Source organism: Mytilus edulis, chromosome 5, assembly GCF_963676685.1.
Source record: "Mytilus edulis chromosome 5, xbMytEdul2.2, whole genome shotgun sequence".
Taxonomy (NCBI): Eukaryota; Metazoa; Mollusca; class Bivalvia; order Mytilida; family Mytilidae; genus Mytilus; species Mytilus edulis.
In genome coordinates, this window is record NC_092348.1 from 87,792,413 (window position 1) to 87,814,122 (window position 21,710).

Genomic DNA, 21,710 nt, shown 5'->3' on the forward strand with positions numbered 1-21,710 from the left:
AAGGGGTTTCCCATCCTTCGATCAAGATCAGCTGTGACCATAGTTTGATGTGGTTGTTTTGAAACATTTATGAATCATTTTTCACAAGAAGATGATTTTGTTTAATAAAATGTATCATCTTTAAACTTTTATAAATATAAAATATGATATCATTTTGCTGTCTCAAGTAGAATGACTTTGATGACAGTCTATGATTTACAATATAAGTCTGACTGACTGGGTCTGTTGGGTAAATTATTCTAGCTAGAAAGTGATCTCTAAAGTCTACATGTATGAAACAAAGTTGGAAATAAAAAATGAATAAAATTAAATGCTCTAACTTTTGGCTTTTACATTGCATGCATTACAAAAATATCACCAGAATTTCATCTAAGGACTGTGAGAATGGTTGAGAGATTATTGCACCAAGTAACACTGTTTTTTGAAGCAGTAATAACCCGACATAAACATCTCCAACCCAAACAGATTCTGTGATCTATGTACTCTTCTTATTACTGATTCCTGCATTGTTTTCTGTGTTACTCCTATAAACATTTCAATGCTGTATTTCATTATACAGGAAACTATGTGGTGTGTTACATGATTTCTTACTGAAACAAATAAATATCACCTGAAAGAAATATTTAGTTAATGTCCTCTGTGTTGGGTGTGTTTCAACATGATAGAAATATGGCATTTTTGTTTGTTCTGTCAGAATTGGAGGGAAATCAAGGTTTGCTGTTAAGTTTGGAGTTAGGGTTTAACACAGCAATAATGTGAAACTTGGCAATTCAACAGAAGAGACCCAAAACTTTAAATACCAACAGCAGTGACATTTTTTTTGACATTTTCAGTTTATTACCTCAGCTATTTAATGAACTATTTAAAAAGTTAATTTTAGAATTCTGGGTTATTTTTTTTTATTTACATAAAACAAATTCTAAAACAAGGATTTTGAAAATTTTAAGAAATTGAGTTATATTGTTTGTTTTGTGTGGCCCTTGATCTACAAGATACATTGTAAATCTGATTTACTGTACAATGATAATTTGAATCCTAGACAATCTAGAAGACAGTCAATGGTCCTTTTAAGTTGTTAACACCTATCTTAGATAATGTTGACATTTTCAGATTTTCTTAATCATTGCAAACAAATTACCTCACCAATTTTCACATAATCTGTGTACTGTTATGACACAATAATCCAGACAAATGGATAAACCTTCTTTATCATGGATAACAGCAAGATTGTAATAACCATCAACTTCCGCTGACCACAAGCTGACCATTAAAACAATAAATCGTGCCTGCCAGTCTAAGGGTAATGAAATTCTATTTGTTTTGATGGACAGTTCCAATATAAAGCTGTTTATACTGCTAATTAAATGCTCAGTTGTTGATTAATTACTATAATTAACACTGTTGGAAGATAAGGCTGAAAATTTCTACAGAAGCTGACCAATATATCAAAAATGGCATGTAATTCTGGCTGAAGAAATATGACCATTATCAGTTAATGGAAATGACTGGTAGCTACTAGGCATAAAGCATGTTAAATCAGAAATTCTCTATAATGTCATGACATCACTCTTGACTGGAATATATAAGTATTTGCTTTTCAACAGCCGGACTGACTGTAGGCACAAATCAATGTACAATGGATGAACTTTGACCACAAATGTCCTTATAACATTGTAACCAGTTTTGTTTTGGTGCAAGGGATTTTACTAGTGGGGAAAAGTCATTTATCAAGATGTTAAGGTTCAAAATTTTTATGACAATATTTCTGTGGTCATTTGTTTTATCATAAAATTGACTTCTTTCTGTTTGGAATTGACCACCAGAAAACTGACCATTATTTCAAGTAGTTAATCCATAATTACACTGGTGACCACCTGCCACTTCAATGAGATAATAACATATTAAGAGGCCTGTGATGCAACAATGACATAAATTACTGCTCCCTTGTTGTAATAACTTTATAAATGATTGCTCCCTATAGCAGCATCAAACAAAATGGAAATTTAATAGTCAATAAATGGATATACTCAAGGGTTGTCCAGAAGGTGGACAGTTAGAATCAATATACTTTAAGTGGACAGCCAAACTCAATAAATGTTTGATGACTTTATTTGAAGGCTGTGGGAAGGTTCCATATTGGATTGACAGGGTTTTGTGAGATGATGTCATTGTGAAACATGGAGTGTCTGGTCTAGAATGAGGTGGAAAGCAAGCTGGTGCAACATAAATGATTCCCCATTTGTATTTTGTTTTAATTTTAATGTAATAATGTTGGAAATTTAGTCATAAAAAATGTAACAGTTGTTGGCTTCATGTAAACATCTTGAAAACTGTTACTAAAAAAATAAATGAAATTCTTACATTAAAAAAAAAGTATAAAAAGTACAATAAGAAAATATGTTAATTTCATATAGTAGTACATGTACATGTACTCTAATTACCATCAATAGAGAAGTGTGGCTCAGTGATAGAATTTACTTTGTCATCTCTCACTCAAAGATGGTGAGGCAATAAAATTTACTTTGTCATCTTTCACCCAAAGATGGTAAGGTGATACAATTTGCCTATGCCTTATTCCTAAAGGTCTATTGAAGTTATGTTTGTTTCACTCCAAAGACAGAATAAATTAACATTTACCTTTTTCCAGGTTATAAGTTTACTTTTACTTCTTTCAATATGGTAATGAATTTTCATTCTTTTATTTTACAGCTGCCTCAAGTTTGCCCAACCCACGAATCGTAGAACACCCACAAGATGGTTACATAGCCAAGGATGAACCAGCTTCTTTGAACTGTCGTGCTGAAGGTGAACCCAAACCTGAAATAACATGGTATAGAAATGGAAGAAAAGTGGAGACAACCCCAGAAAACCCATTCTCTAATCGTATGATCTTCCCTGATGGAAAGTTATTCTTTTTAAGTGTAGTTCATAACAAAAAGGATAAAACTGATGTGGGAGTTTATTACTGTAACGCTACAAACATCCATGGAACTGCTATCAGTCGCAACGCCACACTTTCTATTGCAGGTAAGCTACAAACATTTATAAACAGCCTCTAATCGTAATGTTACACATTGGTTTAGCATTTATCTAAAGGCAACAAATGTCGATGTTACTTCTAGTAGTTGTAAATATAAAAAAGACAATGTGGAATGATTGCCAATGAGACAACTATCCACAAGAGACCAAATCGCACAGAAATTAACAACTATAGGTCATGGTACAGCCTTCAACCATGAGCTACATTTTCTGTAGTATGTCAGCAAAAAACATCTAATTGTTCTCCCATCATACGAGAAGCCATTTTATCTTTTACAGGTAAGCTGTAGATATAAACAACCAGATTCTAATTACCTACACTTATGCAGCATTATCTAGCTGCTAGTTTTTATAAATTAATGTACAATAGTCAAAGATCAAAATGAAAGGAAACATAAATAAAACTTCTTTGAAATTAGAAGACAATTGTATATTGCATATAACAAAAGAAAAAAAGAGGTTTCAAAGAAATTTTAAAGTGAAACTGCATGTATCCTGCACATGTAACTTATAGATGATACATTACTTGTGTCAGTGTGATATCCCGCTACAGCTTGTTTGCATTACACATCCTTTGTCGTCTTGTCATGCAAGTAAATTAAATAAAGTAAATGTCAATTGACTGAGACAAAAGAAAGAGAAAAAAAACCTAATAATTTCCCCTTTGAATGAAAAAGAACTCTATTGGCTGTGTAGAAACTGAGAAAAAGATGCACATATACATGAGGTTTTAACTGGCATCTAGTCCAAGAGAAGAATAAACATAAAAAATAGTAGGCTCATGTCAGACTGCTCCGTTAGAATTTTTAAATTCCAAATTATTAATCGGTCATTAGAATTTTGGTAGCACTTATTTTGGCTTCCAACATACTTGTAATCAAACTTGATTAAAAATCAGAATTTATTTTGTAGACGGTCATGAATTATTTGAGTAATTTTTGGACAGGCTTACCTCAGAATTAGACAGCTAGAAATAAACAATAAAGGGTGTATCTGTAGTGATCTGGTGCATTTTTGATTCGTTATGTTAACAAAGCTGTAAAACCTTTTCCTCAAGACAGAAAATTCATATATTTATAACAAAATAAATGAGAATAATCAGAGTTAATGTATCCTATTATAAAATAATTATGTTTGGGAGGAGATGGGAAGATTGATTTTTTTCCCCCGCAACATTTTTATGAATTTATGTAACATTTTTTTACATTTCCCAAACACCTTTACTAGTATAGTCGTTGATTATTTATTATCCATCTTCAGTACACCATGTGGATTACAGATTCACACAATTAATATAAGTTGACTGCAATTATCAAATTAAGGAAAAAATTAATATTTTATGGTTTTAGATTCTCTATTATAGTACCTCAAGATGTTTAATGTATAAATGACATGGTAATTGTGATTTATTTTTAATTTTATGATGTCAAGAACAATTATTTCCACTTTCCATGCATAAGAACCTGATGGCTGCACTATGAATAAGTACAATTTACTGTCAATATTTCTTAAAGTAAAACCAGTATGATTTATAACCTCCCCTGAAAATTTGGCACTTTTTTTGGTCTTTTGTTTCTGGAAAATTGGTCAAAACAAACTAATTGAGATTTTAAAAGGTTCTAAATTTTGTTTAGATATGATAAGGTTTATTATGAAGAAAAAAGATTTGCAAAGTATTTTTACAATACAAATTTCTGTCTTTCCTGGATTTGCCATTGCTGTTGTCTAATTGAGAACTACCCCTAATTTTGTTTGATCATTCAACTATCATGATAATTTAAGGTCACAGAGTTATCAAAGATTCCCATAAAATTTACAAATCAGCTTCTTTTCCCCCTTATCACTCCGCCTTGTAAAAACCGCATGAAAACCGTGTGGAGAGAATACTGTATCCTCATTAAAGGTTTTGATCTAAGATATTAATAAAAAATAAGATCTAAAAGATATTGAAAACTTTGATATTTGTATTTGATGGTGTAGCTTCTGATAGGGCTAGTGATACCTCTGATTCATTTGACTTTGAATAGAAAGTTTTACAGGGAAGGAAATCACGCTTGTTATTTCAGCTGCTTGAGTCTGATTGTGTTTGTTTGTCTTAGCCATACAGTGAAATGAACAGTTGTTTACATAAAATATACCAACTACTATAATTACATATAAAAAATACACATTTTCAGCACATAAAAATAACAGTATATAACTAGGAAAATATAAGAAGAGGAATGTTAAAGAATTTTATCTCATTAGCTTTTATTTATAAGGTTCATTGGGGCAAACATGGGCCAATTGAGGAGAGTTGAAAAATTCAGATTCATGATAAAAACATTTTTTTTGGCAAGAGTATTATTGATTCAGAAAAAAGACTATATGGTGGGTGTCTATGAGACAACAGTTAAATGTCATATAAGTAAATAACTAATGCATCTTAAGAAGGCTACTTTTATTGGGGTTTTTCATCTTCTCAGTTCCTTTCAGGTTTCCATACAGTTATTTATAGAGCTCATACTGTAGACCTAGAGTAGGATAGAAGCTTTTGACTTTACATAATTATTAACTAGCATATTTAGTATCACTAATATCTCTATACAATATTATACATTTCATTTTAGTCCTACGAAGTGATTTTCGAGTACAACCTAAAAATGTAACTGCTGCCATCGGAGATTCAGTGAGCTTTCCCTGTCGTCCTCCAAGAGGGGAACCAGAACCAAGAATTATCTGGAAAAAGGACACAGAATTAATTATACAAGATCCAAGTCATACCCGATTTGTAGTTACTGATAATGGAGCTCTTAACATCAGTCAAGTACGGAAACAGGATGCTGGAATATTTAGATGTATAGCAACAAATGATGCTGGAGAAAGAGAGAGTGCACCAGCTGTTTTAAGAGTTATAGGTATGTCTTTCAAACTTAAACTCTATCATTTGTGACTAAAAGAAAAAAAGTTTTTGATGTAAATTCTCAAAAAGTGACAGATAGTAAGGTAAATTCAAGAAGAAAAACTTGCTTTTTACAAAAGATTGAACAGTTGTTGTCTCCCCTGATCGATGCTTTAGTTTGATCATTCTCAAATGAAATCCTACATATCATTGGTCACATTAAACAAATCCTGTTGCTGATATTTTAACAAATGTAAACACAGAAAAAAAATGCCTTATAAATTCTTTTTTCCAGGATGAAAAGTGGAATGGACCTACAAGAATAATAATATTTTGTATAATTGTTCAAATATATATATTTTTTTTTCCGACAGAAAAACCAAGTTTTAGACGGTTCCCAATTGATGTCACTACAAGAGAAAAGAAGACTGTAGAATTTCCATGTGATGTGGTAGGAGATAAACCTTTACAAGTCACATGGAGAAAGGAGCATGGAAACATCGGTCGTATATCTACCTTAAGGGATCACACTTTACGTATAGAGGATGTCAGCAGACACGACTCTGGGATTTATGTGTGTGTCGCCAAAAACCAGGTTGGAGAAGCTGAAGCTGTTGCACGTCTCAATGTTGAATGTAAGTAGATTTTAATACATTTACTGCAAATAATGTTTGGTTATATAAGTGAGCAGCTCAAATATGAAGCTCTCAGCCAGTTTTGTGTGGCTAAATTTTTATTTTTTTTTATGTTGTAATTTTATGTTTTTGCCATGGTATTGTCATTTTATTTTATTGACTTGAGTATGATTATTCCTTTGGTATCTTTTGCCTCTCTGTATTCATGAAGGATTGGCCGACAATTCTGTATTCTAATATAAGTTATGTCCCTTGATAACTTGTTATCTATTAGCCACTTAAGTGAAACTTTTGATAAATATCACCCTTTGTCCCCTTTGTTTTCGATGTCAGATGTTATTTTTAACAAGTTTTTAAGGATGCTTTGTAAATAAGTGTAAATTTGATATTTCCTGAGCATCAGTTTTCAAAGAGTTGTCTCACCTTGATCTTATCAGGTGAGATGATATGGTGGAGCCACTGTAATATAATGTACTGGGAGCAAGTTTCAGTATCAGTAAGATAAAAGGATACCAGATCTTGACAATTGTTGTTAATTAACTTTTTAAACCTAGCAAAATAAATTGTTAAAGTGATATGCTGTTGTAGATATCCTTAATCATTAATTAATGAAAGCATGTTACATTTATATCGCGCTGGGTTTTATAAATAGAAGAGCTATGATCACTGATGTACAGTTATAGAAACAGCATCAAACATATTGAAGTTTGTGTCTTGTCTCTGCGATGTTTCGATTCATCAAAGTTATATACTAGACAGCTTTAAAAACTGATATTTTTATTTATGTCTGAAAGTCAATTTTATTTTCATGCTGGTCCACAAATTGATATGTAATTGATATACAATGTATCACCTATTGCAAGCTGAAATTGCATTTATGCTTACTGACAGACTTTTGAAATCAATAAATTTACTGATCAAAGTTATTTCCATTTCCATTCTGAATTTTTGCAAATAAAATCAAATCATTAGATTGAAAATCTTTTTACTTCATCATTGTCAATAGAAATTTGTGCATTCATGTTATATTTGGTTTCAAGATTTTTCGTTTAGACTTTAAAAACTTGAGAACATATTTCTTATGATAGATAATACAAATTCTGCAGATAAAACAGCTACAAAATCTTTTCTAGAAAGAATTTAACCTTCTCTACATATCAGTAAAGATATAATGACTATAAAATTGTAGTCTCTTTAAAGATGTCTGTAGAAGCTTTTATCATATCAGTCGCAAATCCTCCTTCCTCCTCAAACTCTGTCATTATGTAATCTATAAGTACCCCTCATATCTTATCCATTATCCTCCTCAAACTCTGTCATTATATAATCTATAAGTACCCCTCATATCTTATCCATTAATAAATTTATAGTAAACTGATGTCAACACTGGTTCTGCTCTCCAGGACTGGATACCAGTCTCACCCTATGCTGAGTTTCTATTAGCTAATTGTTTAGATCACATTTTGGAAACTTTTTCGTCTTTAATTAAAAATTCATCATAGATGAAGAAACATATCATTCCATAAAGCTCTCAAACTGTGACATAATACTCCGATACACTTGTCTTTATCAAGTTTAACACTTACATTATCTTTTTAAGTCTTAAAACAAAGTGTGAAGAAAGCACCTAGACATGGTGTGGTTGTCTCCAAACAGCCGATTTTTTAAGATCAAAAATAATTTATCTGATCATGACGAAAACTAGGGGGTAAAGTTAACGTCAACGTGAAGTAGTCTCAGTGGATGTTGTCTTGTGGTAGCGCTGCTGGGAACTAGAGATGTCGTTTGATGACAAGAATTCCTGTTATGTAATATTCATTTTATTAAAACATTTATCTGTCTGTAATGACAAAACAGACAGATCTTACTTAAGATGGTGTTCTTGAATAATGTGGGAATGGTGTGCTGGAAATTGGATGGACTATCAAAAGTAATTAACAATGTTTTATGGATTTATTTGCCTTGAAAGTGCTGATGTCTTTTAATAAAAGCATTTCTCAGAAAATTTTGAATAGTATATTTTACATTGTCGGTCACTATTATTTAAGTATTCGTAGATGAAAGATCCAAAAAAATCTTTTAATGCTTAATTTTCATTTTTGATTACTCAAGGGTAATACAAATGAGTCCAAAATGAAAAACAAAGTTAAATTGAACCATGACTATCTAAATGCATGGGTAATATTGCTTCAATTAATTCTGTGGTACAGGTAATAGGTCAAAGATGTTCTGGTTCTGAATCTACCACTAGTAATGAATACTACATGACAGCCCATGCTATGATCAAAGTGTCCTACACCTGATGTGAGATAACATATCCTGCTAACATCCTACTTACATCCATACATTATCAAGAGTATGCTGTATATTACATCCTATTCTGTGATGGAGTCCCTCACTTAGACTGGTAGATAATATACCTACTAACTAAGCAGAAACTCTGTTTATTGAACATGTGACATTTGATCAAAGACGTGTGATCAAACTTTATGATGCTACGAGAATTCCTCAATTTTATTTTTGTCTAGTGGAACAAACCCACTAGCTAAGCAGAAAGTGTGTATACTGAACACGTGATATGTGATCAAAGACATGTGATCATGTGATCAAACTCAGTGATGCTATGTAAATTCCATCAGTTTCATCATTCTTGTCAAACATACCTACTAAGCAGAGATAATGTATTATTGAACATGTGACATGTGATCAAAGACATGTGACATGTGATCAAAGACATGAGACATGTGATCAAACTTTGTGATGCCATGTAAATTCCATCAGTTTCATCATTCTTGTCAAACATACCTACTAAGCAGAGATAATGTATTATTGAACATGTGACATGTGATCAAAGACATGTGACATGTGATCAAAGACATGAGACATGTGATCAAACTTTGTGATGCTATGTAAATTCCATCAGTTTCATCATTCTTGTCAAACATACCTACTAAGCAGAGATAATGTATTATTGAACATGTGACATGTGATCAAAGACATGTGACATGTGATCAAACTTTGTGATGCTATGTAAATTCCATCAGTTTCATCATTCTTGTCAAACATACCTACTAAGCAGAGATAATGTATTATTGAACATGTGACATGTGATCAAAGACATGTGACATGTGATCAAACTCTGTGATGCTATGTAAATTCCACCAATTTTATTTTTGTATTGTGGAACATACCAACTAAATAAGCAGAGAGTGTGTATACCTACTGAACATAGGACATGTAAACAAAGACATGTGATCAACTCTGTGATGCTTAATGTAAAACCCATCCATTTTATCATTGTCTTGTTAGAATGACACCCTATCACAATATTATAACCGTCTTATCACATGTAAGGGTAATTTATAGATATTTCATGGTTGTCTTGACATTTAGTCATCGTTTTTATTGAAATTTTATAACTTTGTCATTGATAAGTTAAATCCAATTGACTTGGAGGAATTTATTTTAAGTTTAATTTATGGAATTTTTGACATGGTATTTAAATTTTTCTATGATCTGTCACTGTTTTAAGATTTATTTTTATTGTGAGGTAACTTGTGTGTGGAGTCGATAAATCATATGCTGTATGTTTGAATCAGATAAGACTTGTATTCATTTTAATATTTTTAAAGCATTGCATCTATTATTCTATAAGAATTATTTCTATGAAATATGTCCTTCATTAAAATGTTACCCTTCAGATCAGTGACCCAGGACCAAGGGGAAATATTGGTCAAGTAGGATATATCACTAAGTCCAGAGTTTATTTATGGGATTGGAAATAAATTAAGTTTATCAGAAATGTTAAATCAGTATAAATATCAAGTTCTCTGAATAAAGCCTAAAACATACAACTTAAATTAGTTTGAGGTGACAAAACAAAATACGGATAAATGTACTATGGTGAGAAGTTTGTCCTAAAAAAAAAAAAACACGTCTTTACATAAAGTTTGTACACCAAGGTTATGATATATTCAGGATAAAGGTGGGGTGTGTTTATGAGTAAAAATTGTAGAAGATTTCATTAATTTAAAGTGTTCTTCAAACTCAAATAGAAAAACAGAATTCAACAAACCAAAGAAGGTGGCTTCTTTCAAATTATTTGTCGCTGTACTTTATACCAAATTTATTGTGACACAATATTTAACATGGAGTTATGCAAACATTTCTTTATATCCATGAACATCTAGCGACTGAATTGAATTCCATGAGTATATTACACCCTATAATGCGCTTCTATTAGTCTGTGAATTCCATGAGCATATTACACCCTATAATGTGTTTCTATTAGTCTGGAATCAGGATACATGATTTCTCATGACACATACTGGGTCGTATCAATTGTCTACAGCGGTTTTTTTTTTATCAGATTTCACAAACAATTTTGTAATTTCTTGCTTTATTTGTACTGTGAGTTCTCTTATTGATTCCTCATTAACTGCTTCAGTTCAAAGTGGTTGATTTGTACACGGCACTGTCAGAAGTCAGATAATTCAGGTTATTTCATTAAGCATAGTTATCTATTTCTCACTCGCTGCAAAGTAAATTGTTGGATTGGGAAAAAAAGATGTTTTAATTTTATTGACTACGATAAAAACATTGTCAGATAAGATTCATTGAACTGTATTTCCTAACATTTATTTTTCAGATAAACCTGAGTTCAAGGTTCGACCAGTGGACAAGTCTGTAGGTGTTGGTCGGAGTGTTAGTTTACAGTGTGTTGTCGAGGGTAACCCTCCACCAACCATTTACTGGAGAAAAAGAAGTCAGCATGCTAGTGCTGAAAAGGTAAGATGGTTTCCAGTATAAAAGAAGCAAGTCAGTGTTACAGACCGTAATTTGACCTATAATGGTTTACTTTTACCAATTGTGACTTGGATGGAGAGTTGTCTCATTGGCACTCATACCCTATCTTATATCTATCTGACTAGTCTAGTTTGCAGTTTACGAACATACTTCTGACTAGTCTGGTTTCCTATTTTCAATTGGCTTAGCAATAAAGAAGATATTTTGCTTGCCTCAGACTAAGAATTAAAAGTGCAGCTCATAGACATTACACAATCTCTTTAACTTCCAGTTGTAAAACTTGCATTGGTGGCCTTCAGCTGTTATCTGATCTTTGGTCAAGTTGTCTCTTTGACATATTTCTCATTTCCATTCTCAATATTATGATTCAGTCTTAGAGATTTTACTTAATTAATGTCCTGTTTTGACTTCATAGTGTGCAGATATTGTACCAGGACAACCTTATACTATTTCTTCTGTCACAATTTATTGCATGCTGAAAGCCTTTTTATGTCATACGATAATAACAAAACTTTGAAACTTTCTAATTAGTTCATTATCTATTACTTAATGAATACACAATATAGTATAGGGAGTTTAAACGAGGAAAAGAATCCTAGTGAGAAATTCCATTTATGAAATTTTAAAGGGACAACTGGGGTTCCATTCATTTGATATCACCAGCATCCAACGGAAGGCGAAGAAAACATTTTAGAATTCCTGCCAGGGACATTTTGTATGTCTTTGTAAATAAAACTAACAGACTTCAACCATAGCATGCTTCGAGCTATTAAATGTAGCTAATAAAATACGGTTTTCTCTCATTAACTTTCATCATAGCTTTTATATAAATTGGTCTACAGTTGATGAACACTTAATAAAAATTATAGGTCTCTGTTATCGTAAACGGAGTGGCAATTAAGATAAAACAAGACTTTTCTGTTTGGGAAAAAGATAAACAGTTTTTTCTTGATTTGATAAAATACAGAAGATGGTAGGAATATCAAAGGAAACGTAATGATTATCCAATATATATCGACTTTATCTATCGTGCAATAGTATTAAGGGCAGCCACTGTCAAATTCTTACCTTTTCAATTACAGAAATGCAACAGAAAGGGTGGTTTTGCACGACCAGTTTTTTTGTTTGAAATTCATGTTATCATGACTATTTTTTTTAGATCTGCCTTACCGAACATACTAAAGCAAACTAAAAAAAACTACAAATGTAAATAAATTATTTGAAATGTGACAAAGGTACAATTAACTTGCTTTTTCTTGTTACTAGTGACAATTAAGGTTAAGATAAACTATCTATCACTCTGACATCTGATAAAGTCATGGTGTACTGTGATATGTGATAAAAATAAGCTAGCTCCAATGTCATGTGGCAAAGTCTTTAAGATATACTGTTCTTTAGATTTTATAAAGCATTACCCAATTGTGGTTTCCTTCAAAAGTGCAAAGTTTTATTGTGAGTCATGATTCACAGGTCATGTTCATATAGTACAAAAGTACAACTAGGGACCCAATTCCAATGACTTCACTGTTATATAAATAGTCCTGTATTACTTTTTACAATTCTTGTTTTGGATTGAATAATTTTCAATTAGTGTCTGAACTCCTTAGATGACATTTCATCATTTTTTATTGGTAAGCTACTTACGCAAATCAAACCTAGAACTGTGATTGTATTAAAAACTTAAAACTTTTGTGGTATCTATAGAGACTTAAGATTGCACATGTTATTAGTTACGTTGGGTAAAAGAATCCAGAGAAATATAAATCAACATAGGCATCGATATTAGAGAAACCCTAGGAAAGACATCCAGAAAAATTGGATCAACTATACAATCAACTCTAATGCTTATTGATTACCGACTGTATCTCGTTATGTTGTCCTAAGAAATCTTAGTTAACACTGAACAAACCACACGTGTATCGCGTCCGATATCAGTATTAATTTGTATCTTTAGAACTCGACCCATGACTCCATACTAATCCGTCTTAGAAAATTATAAAAGTCGTATTTTATACTTGATTGATATAATTTTAAGGATCATCTTCTGAAATAATGAAATAGAGAAAAATATGACATATAGGATGCTTTGATTGATTGCTCGAATTGTTTTCTTTTGAGAATAGATTTCACAGAAAAATCTATCCAATTATAACAACAATATTTGTCACTTAAACTGTGTGTATGTTCTAGATACAGTTACAAGTGGTTTCCCCGCCATAGCTTGTTAGCTGGAAGTTTATTAGTTGTTGCTTCAAATTGGAAAATGTTTTACCATGAATTATTAGTTTTGGAATTGATGTTGAAATTTGAAAAACAGATTTGTGACATTCTTAATGTTTTCCTATAGAAATTGTGACTTCATTCACATTTTAAATTTTAAATGAAGAGAAAATTATTAAATTACACTATAAAAATAAATGAAAAAGTCAAATGAAAGGTTATTGCATGTATCGTATCAATGAGAATGTTCCTTTTTTCAAGGGAAAAGTAATCGAGGAAACAAAGAATAAAATAGATATTTCACAGACTATTGATCCGAACTCTGTAAATGGGTGTAATAAAAGCAATACAATAAAACGAGCGCTAGACATTAAAATTGAACAAAGCCACAGGCTATGGCCCATTGAATTATTGAATCATTGAGGGAAATTTCCTTTTTTATTTTCAGAGTTTGATATTTCCATACAAGCCAGATGGCCGTTACTCTGTGAAACCTGACGGTACTTTACAAATAGACCATGTTCAGCCTGCCGATGCTGGAGAGTTTGAGTGTGAGGCTCTCAATACAATTGGAACAGCATCAACATCTGTTCAACTTAAAGTTCGGGGTAAATAAAGTCAAATGTTCAATGAGGTCACCATCACTTAACACACACAAATATTGCAAATGTCTTCATTGTGATAATTATTTTTTTCTTTGAGTTAATAATGATGCACATAAAATTGGTCGGTTATTGATGAAATAAAAAGCAAGAAAATTACACTTCAAACAACATATATAAGATGTAATATAAATGTAAGCATTCCTAGAATATGGTCTTAATTACATAAGAACTTAAATAATTGATAGATTATCTTTATATTTTATTTTGCCTGTTAGCAAGTACAGAATAAAATTCTGAAATATTTGATGTGGTAAAGAAGCTAGTTACTGATTTTTTTCCAACATTTTCTAGGTTTTTTTTGGTTATTTTTCATTTTTTTTTTTAGGGTTTTAGTCTTATAAATACTATCACTTTTCTTTTGATTTTGATTTTTGTATGTACTTTTACATAATTTACATATATAGATATAGGAAGATGTGGTGTGAGTGCCAATGAGACAACTCTCCATGCATGCATCTGCCTTAAGTCCACAATACTTATTGTAATTATATGGTGGAAGGGAAGTAACTCATTTGATTTCTATTTTGATTTATAGAGAATGATTCTCGACCCCCTCCAGTTATCAGGATTGTACCTCAGAATCAGACCTTGGCTACAGATGAAACAGCTCTTCTCCATTGTGATGCTTTTGGTAACCCACAACCCATTGTTCAGTGGTATAAAAATGGAAATCTTCTGTCGTCTGATGATCCTAGAATACAACAGAAATCATCAAACACTCTGCAGATATCTGGTAAGGAAACTTTCATTCAAATAAACACAACTTGTGGGTTTTTTTGTTGCATGTGCTTAAGTATTTATCAAAAATAGAAGTTTTGATTTTCTTATGATTTTCTGGATTTTACCTCAGAATTTGTGCTGTATTTGCAGTAATAAAACTCCCTTCTCTTGCTGAAAACTGGAATTATTTTTTTTAATTTACAAGAAAAAAACTGGAGTCTACAGTGCAAATATTTTATATTTTCACATCAGAGATTTTAATTATATCGGACAATCAACAAGAATGACAGTGTAAAAAGGGTTAAATACACCTTTAGAATAATAATTACTGACAAATCTGCAAGTTGAAGGGAAAAACCCAAATTTACATGCAGTGTACCTTACACTAAGGATTCTAATCAATGTTAAGGATTTTAAAACAATTTAATAATACTTTCAGGATTAAGAGTATCTGATACTGGAATGTATTCCTGTAAAGCCAGCAGTGAAACAGGGGAGACTACTTGGATAGCAAGTCTAGTTGTAGAAGGTAGGTACACACTTTGTATTTTCTAATTAAAGAAGAAAATTGTGATTAAAGATGGTTTTGAGCTTTATTTGTATTTATTTTTTTATCAGAGGTCTTTAAAATATATATATTATGCTCCAAATGATTTTATCTTGAGTATTTCCTTTAAGAACTATAAGCAGTGAATTAAGCAATTATTTTTTACTTTTTCATTATGGGAAACATGTTACAGAAAGAACATTTCAATACTTGTGCTGTGTTTGCTATAGTAAAGCTCCCTTTTCTTGCTTGGATGATTAACAGTTCAGTTCTCTTGACTACACAGCAATATACAAGAATGCTATAATAACAACATAACTGTATGAATAACAATTTCACATTAAAAATACATTTATTTAATGTTCTCAAGGTCAACTTAATGTCAACATAAACATACAGATTTAAACTGTTAAGCTGGAAACAGGTGTAACCTTGATGGAATTATAAACTAGATTTATTGAAGGTCATCACATATTTCCTGTACTCAATAAATTTATATATAGAAAAAATGGGGTTTCATGATTCTTTGAAAGAAAAAAAAGGGATAATTATTTTTTTTAATTATCTTTTTGAATCAGTATACGATAAGTTCTGTTGGAATCGTGATGAAAGCAAAAATATCTACAACTCCCATCATTAATTTTAATTTATTTTAGATGCTCTATTTTAAAAAAAAATTAATGATGAAAAATGTTGTAATTATATATGCTCCTCATATTCTATTTTTTCAATACAATATAGCAATTTACAGCAACACACATTCCTATAATTATCATCTTAATATAAGCCGCCCTAAGAAATAAACAGAACAGGAAGTAATTAATTAAACTTGCAAGCATGGTCGGATAAAATAAAAAGTACATGCTGACATTCCATATATTTATTTCTGGAACAGCCCTTGGCTAAAACTTATACATCTGGTATTATCCATATTATATTAGTAATGGTTCGTAAACTTTAATCCTAGTATTTATGATGGGTTTATTGTATAACAGTCTTAACTTTAATAGATGTTTAAATGTAGTGACATTTATTTATTTGCAGTGCCTGATGGCAGCTCTGTATTATTTCATCGAGCACAAGATTCCAAATATTTCCCTGGGCCACCATCGCAACCTGTTGCCATAGAAACCAAAGATACATCTATTATGCTGTCATGGCAACCCAACAGTAATTCCGGAGCCTCACCAGTTTTTGAGTACATCGTAGAGTACTTCAGCCATGAGACCACTGATGTAAGTCAAAAATAGTATGAGACATTTCATGTCCAAGTATTTCAATAGAAATATGAATAAATTAAAAAAAAGTTTAAATCATATTATGGCATATTAAGGGGGCTCGCGGGTCTAAATGAAATTTTTTATTTAATATAGGATTTCTCTATATTTTTCTATAAATGAACTTTATCTTATACTTAATAGAAAAATGAAATAAAAGAATGGGGTCACCGTTCATTTACGCTCACAATCTGCCTTCGAAAGGAGCATACATTTTTGTTAATGTCCTTTTTTTCTGTTGAACTAATAGGAGAAATAGCGGCAATATCGAAATAAAAAAAGAACTAAATTACAGAAATCGGTAAAATTTTACAATTATTTAGTCTATGTACAGCTTATTCGAAAACAACAATAAAAAATAAAGGTCACCGATGAGTTAAAAAAGATATTTCAATTTTTATGCCAAAAAAATGGCATTTTTGCACCAAAGGGAGATAATTTGAAGCTTTTTCAATGACATCTACATTTTAAAAGTCCGCTGGGGCCAACAAGAATTGATTTTTTGGAATGATTTTTGTACCATATGATAAAGTAACAGCTACTTAAGGTAATCAATAAAATTTGTAATGAAAAATTTATGTTTAATTTTTTTCTGAAAATCTTATACCCGCGAGCCTCCTTAAGGCATGTTGGCACTTTCTGAGAATTGATACATTTGGCAATGACGTACAAGCATTTGAAATTGTAGAGTCTGGAAATTTTTGAAAATTCTGTTCTTGTCAGAATAGAGGGAAACCTGAAATTCAGATTTAATTTCCATGTCTGAATTATCGGGATATAAGAACCAGATAAACTTCTAGCACAAACCACATGCTTTAGTTCTTGTAAGAAGTCAATAGTGTTTTATAAAATTTTAATCTTTTAGATAATTTTGCATAATGGTAATAGACACAGACTGAATAAAGACCCATGACCTATATTCAATAATTAACTTTCCACAAACATTTTAATGGAAAAGCACTGCATACCAATTGTTTTAAAAGTTCTTAATGAAATTGACATTTTTCTGATCAGAAGTAAGAATATTAGTTATCATAGAACAGAAAGAAAGTCCAGAATGTTTTGTAAGCTGTTTTTTATTTATCATTCACACATTTTGTTTTTCATACAGGGTTGGGTAGTTGTGCCAGATACTATACAGAAAGACAAATATACAGTAAAAAATCTAAAGCCTGGTACCCCTTACATCTTCTTAGTAAGGGCACGGAACTCTCATGGTATAGGAAACCCTAGTCTCTTTAGTCAGACAATTACAACTGATAGTAAGTAAATACTTATGTCTTAATGGGTCTATATGGAAATAGTAAAAAATGCTGTGATAATGAAGATATCAAGCTTAATGAACAAATAACAAAATAAATTATAGGAGAAGATGAAAAAAGGTATACAATTTATCATAACAAAAAGCCATGTTAACTAATTGCAATACATTTTAACATGTCAAAACTGATACATTTAACAAAATATTTCCATTATACTCATCTTTTTGGTTTACTTGAATATGAGCATCAACCTTGTCCAAAAAGTTACTAGACATCTACAATGTATCAACATTTCTCTATCAGACCATACTATACCGTCTTTAAAAATATGTTAACATTGTGTTTTTTTACACCATTAGGATCTAGATCAGAAATTGCTGTTGCTGTTCCTGCAGATGAAATCCGTACTAGGATGAGTGGTATAGTGGTACAAATAGAAAAAGGAGGAGCTGTCAACTCTAGCGCCATAATGTTTGAATGGAAGGTGAATTGATTTTTTTCATATAAAATTGACATGTTTGATCAATACAAATTATATAATGAATACTGTGAATTCATTCTTATTATTTGTTTGTTTCAAATTTTGTGGATTTGTTGGATACAGGGAAACCATGAATTTTAATGTTCAATGAATTGTAAATTTACTGTATAATTATATGCATATTTTTGGAAAACCCTAAAATATAATATCCACGAAATTGCAAGTTTTCCTCAATCCATGAAAATTGGTACCCACTAACATAAATGAATTTACAGTAAACAGTTTTATCAATATAAGATTTATTGTTATAAGTCTAGAATTTATATGTTATGGTCATCTGTGTTTAAAGAATCTCTATTAGATATCATAAATTACCTTGTTTCTATTCATTCCCTATAGATCTTTCATAAGTAAATTTATTTATTTTAGCCTGTAAAAGAAGAAGAACTAATCCAGCATTATGAAATAGTGTACAAGAGACTTTATAATTTAGAGGACATGACAGCAGGTCAGCCACACAGAGTCTTGGTCCAACGTCATGCTTCTAAGGACCATATGGAAACACATACCATTAGTAACCTCAATAGTCACGCTTGGTACCAGATCTGTGTCAAAGCCTTTAACGGAGATATTGGCTCTCAATGTAGTAGTCCGTTGAAAGTTAGAACTAGAGAGTCCGTACCCTCTAATCCACCACAAAATATTATCATCAATAAACACGGAAAGACAAGAGTGTTTGTACAATGGCTGCCACCACCGGTTGAGTCCAGAAATGGCGATGTCAAAGGATATGAAGTAAGTAGTTTGGTAGCCTTTATTTGTTTTAGTGCAGGGTCTGACAAAACATTTTATTCTCCTTAATGAAACAACTACAATGTTAAATCATTAAGAAGTGATGTTATTTCTTAGTAGATCATGCTCTTCTCAGTCTATAATTTCACAAAACTGGGAAAAATCAAAATAGAAGTCTAAAAAATAGAAATTGACAGATATTCAGGCATATATTTTATACTTTTCTGTGACAACATTCCACTGAAATCTTCCTAAAAAACAACGATTAATGTTGCACCTTGTATAAAGATAGTAAACTCATTAACTGTCAAAGAAACAGATTTTTTTTAGGGGGGAATGTGGAATCTCCAGAAAAACAAATGTTTTATAGTGTATATTTAGTAATGGACTGGCTTCCTGTTTCAGATCAAATGTCTGAGTGATGATGGTAAACATGACTGTAGTGTCAGCATCAACGGGACCAGTAACAAGTACACTATAAATAACCTTCAAGAGGACATAACCTACTCGATCCAGATAGCAGCACGTACATCAAAAGGTGTTGGAGTATGGAGTCAATCCTATGTCATTGGTAAGTCATATATTTAACCTGCCTGGTAACACATGGTTGATAGAGTTTTGTTTGAGGAGAAGTATAGCACTTTACTTTAGACACTCTTCCTATACGAAAAGAGGGGCGAAAAATACCAGAGAGACATGCAAACTCATCGAAAATGATAAACTGAAAACGCCATGGCTAAAAAAGAATAGGACAAACATAATATATATGAAATGTATTATTTGGGTCCGGAAATTCGACTCCTGATTGAATAAATCTTTTGACACAATTTGCAACATAAGGAGAGTTTATTTTTTTCAGTTATTAATCCTAAGGACTGTCACCTGCTTTCACTGACAATATAATTACAATAAGCATGTGGTGGAGTTGCAGCGATATTTTTTTAACTTTTCATAGAGGTTGATTCAGGGTTAATGTGGTAATTACGACACAAAATAGAGTTATACAAGATGTTCAAGTGTTTCAAATCCAAGGTCTTCATTGAATTGTACTGGGAACATTTTAAAAAAAATCTGGAATCACAAGTGGAAATATGGAAAAAACAGACAATGGAATGTTTCTCATTAAACTGAAGAAGATTGATACAATATTACGATAATAATGTCGTAATCTCCCTATTGCATTGAAAAAATGTTCATTTTCAATGACAATGAGTCCTGATTTACTAATTGCCATGGCCATTATAGCATTAAGATAATGTGTTTATTTATTTGTAATGAAAGAATATTAATTTTCATTAATAACCATGACGTTTTATCTTGTTATTATGGCGAGGATTTAAATAATGCCCAAGGCATACTCTAGTGGTATAGTTATCAAAATTATCAGACATTAAATTCTCATTTTTCCGTGAGATCCTGTTACAGAAACCATATTAATGGTTTAACAAAGAAACATGAACAATTCTATTTTTTGTTTGATATCTGTATTAATGAAATGTGTCTCCAGACGATTGAACAATAATTGAAGAAATGGACGAGACAATTGTTTTCAGATTTACTGATTTTCTGTCATTTTAAGATTGTCAGTGCTTGGTAATCAGTTTTTATAGAACTAATAGAGAAAATTATACGTTTAATACAAAGAATCATTTTATTTCAATATTTAAGCTTTTGAATCCGTATTTTGATATTTGATAATTTGGACAGTAATTGGACAAGACAAATCCAAATAGACTGATTTAAATTAATTAGAATATGAACCATAATTTGATGTTAGTCTCAAGTACCCTATGTTGTTAGAGCATTAAGTACTTTCAAATTAAATATTTTATGGGTGAACATTGAATATTGCACAAAGCATTCAGTTGAAAGTGTCTTCACAAAAATTAAACATCTGGACAAATTTATTAGATACCACCATGCTAGGACTGTTTAACTAATATACTTCATGTACTTGCATTTTGTAAACCAGAATGCATTGTAGTTAAGACAAACTAGAATAATTAGATTGATAGTTAAATATCAGAGCTGTTGGAATTTCCCCGTTTATTTTATTTTTGAAACCCTCAATTAGTGTTAGTCTTATGTCATGTATAAAGATCTTTTGTCAGAAGAAGAATTTGTTGTTCTTGGCATATCTTTGAAAGTCTCTGTTAAATTTATTTACAATTTTGTTGTCGTGCTGATTGAGATGTAGTTTATACAGACACATGTCTATTGTTGAAATCTATAAAAGTCTTTTAATTATTTTCAGTCTCATAGACATATACCCACCTGCCTATTTGAAATTATTGTAAGATTTACATTTTGTTATTATAAAGTGTTGATTTTATACTAAAAACTGACCAAACTAATCAAAATGAAAATATTGCTGTTTAGCAGTGA

The 21,710-nt window shown here is 31.3% G+C and overlaps 1 protein-coding gene across 8 annotated transcripts in view; it reads left to right on the forward strand.

Moving 5' to 3' along the window:
- The window catches only part of LOC139524717 (roundabout homolog 1-like), a 192,883-nt gene that overhangs the window by 157,635 nt on the left and 13,538 nt on the right, over nt 1–21,710 (forward strand). For all 8 annotated transcript variants that reach the window (XM_071319737.1, XM_071319738.1, XM_071319740.1 and 5 more), the window contains 12 exons: nt 2,710–3,027; nt 5,649–5,936; nt 6,295–6,555; nt 11,204–11,343; nt 14,030–14,189; nt 14,782–14,979; nt 15,406–15,495; nt 16,558–16,748; nt 17,902–18,052; nt 18,412–18,536; nt 18,963–19,328; nt 19,731–19,896. In XM_071319737.1, coding sequence (XP_071175838.1) covers nt 2,710–3,027; nt 5,649–5,936; nt 6,295–6,555; nt 11,204–11,343; nt 14,030–14,189; nt 14,782–14,979; nt 15,406–15,495; nt 16,558–16,748; nt 17,902–18,052; nt 18,412–18,536; nt 18,963–19,328; nt 19,731–19,896 — 2,454 coding nt within the window. The remainder of the gene's footprint in view (nt 1–2,709; nt 3,028–5,648; nt 5,937–6,294; nt 6,556–11,203; nt 11,344–14,029; nt 14,190–14,781; nt 14,980–15,405; nt 15,496–16,557; nt 16,749–17,901; nt 18,053–18,411; nt 18,537–18,962; nt 19,329–19,730; nt 19,897–21,710) is intronic.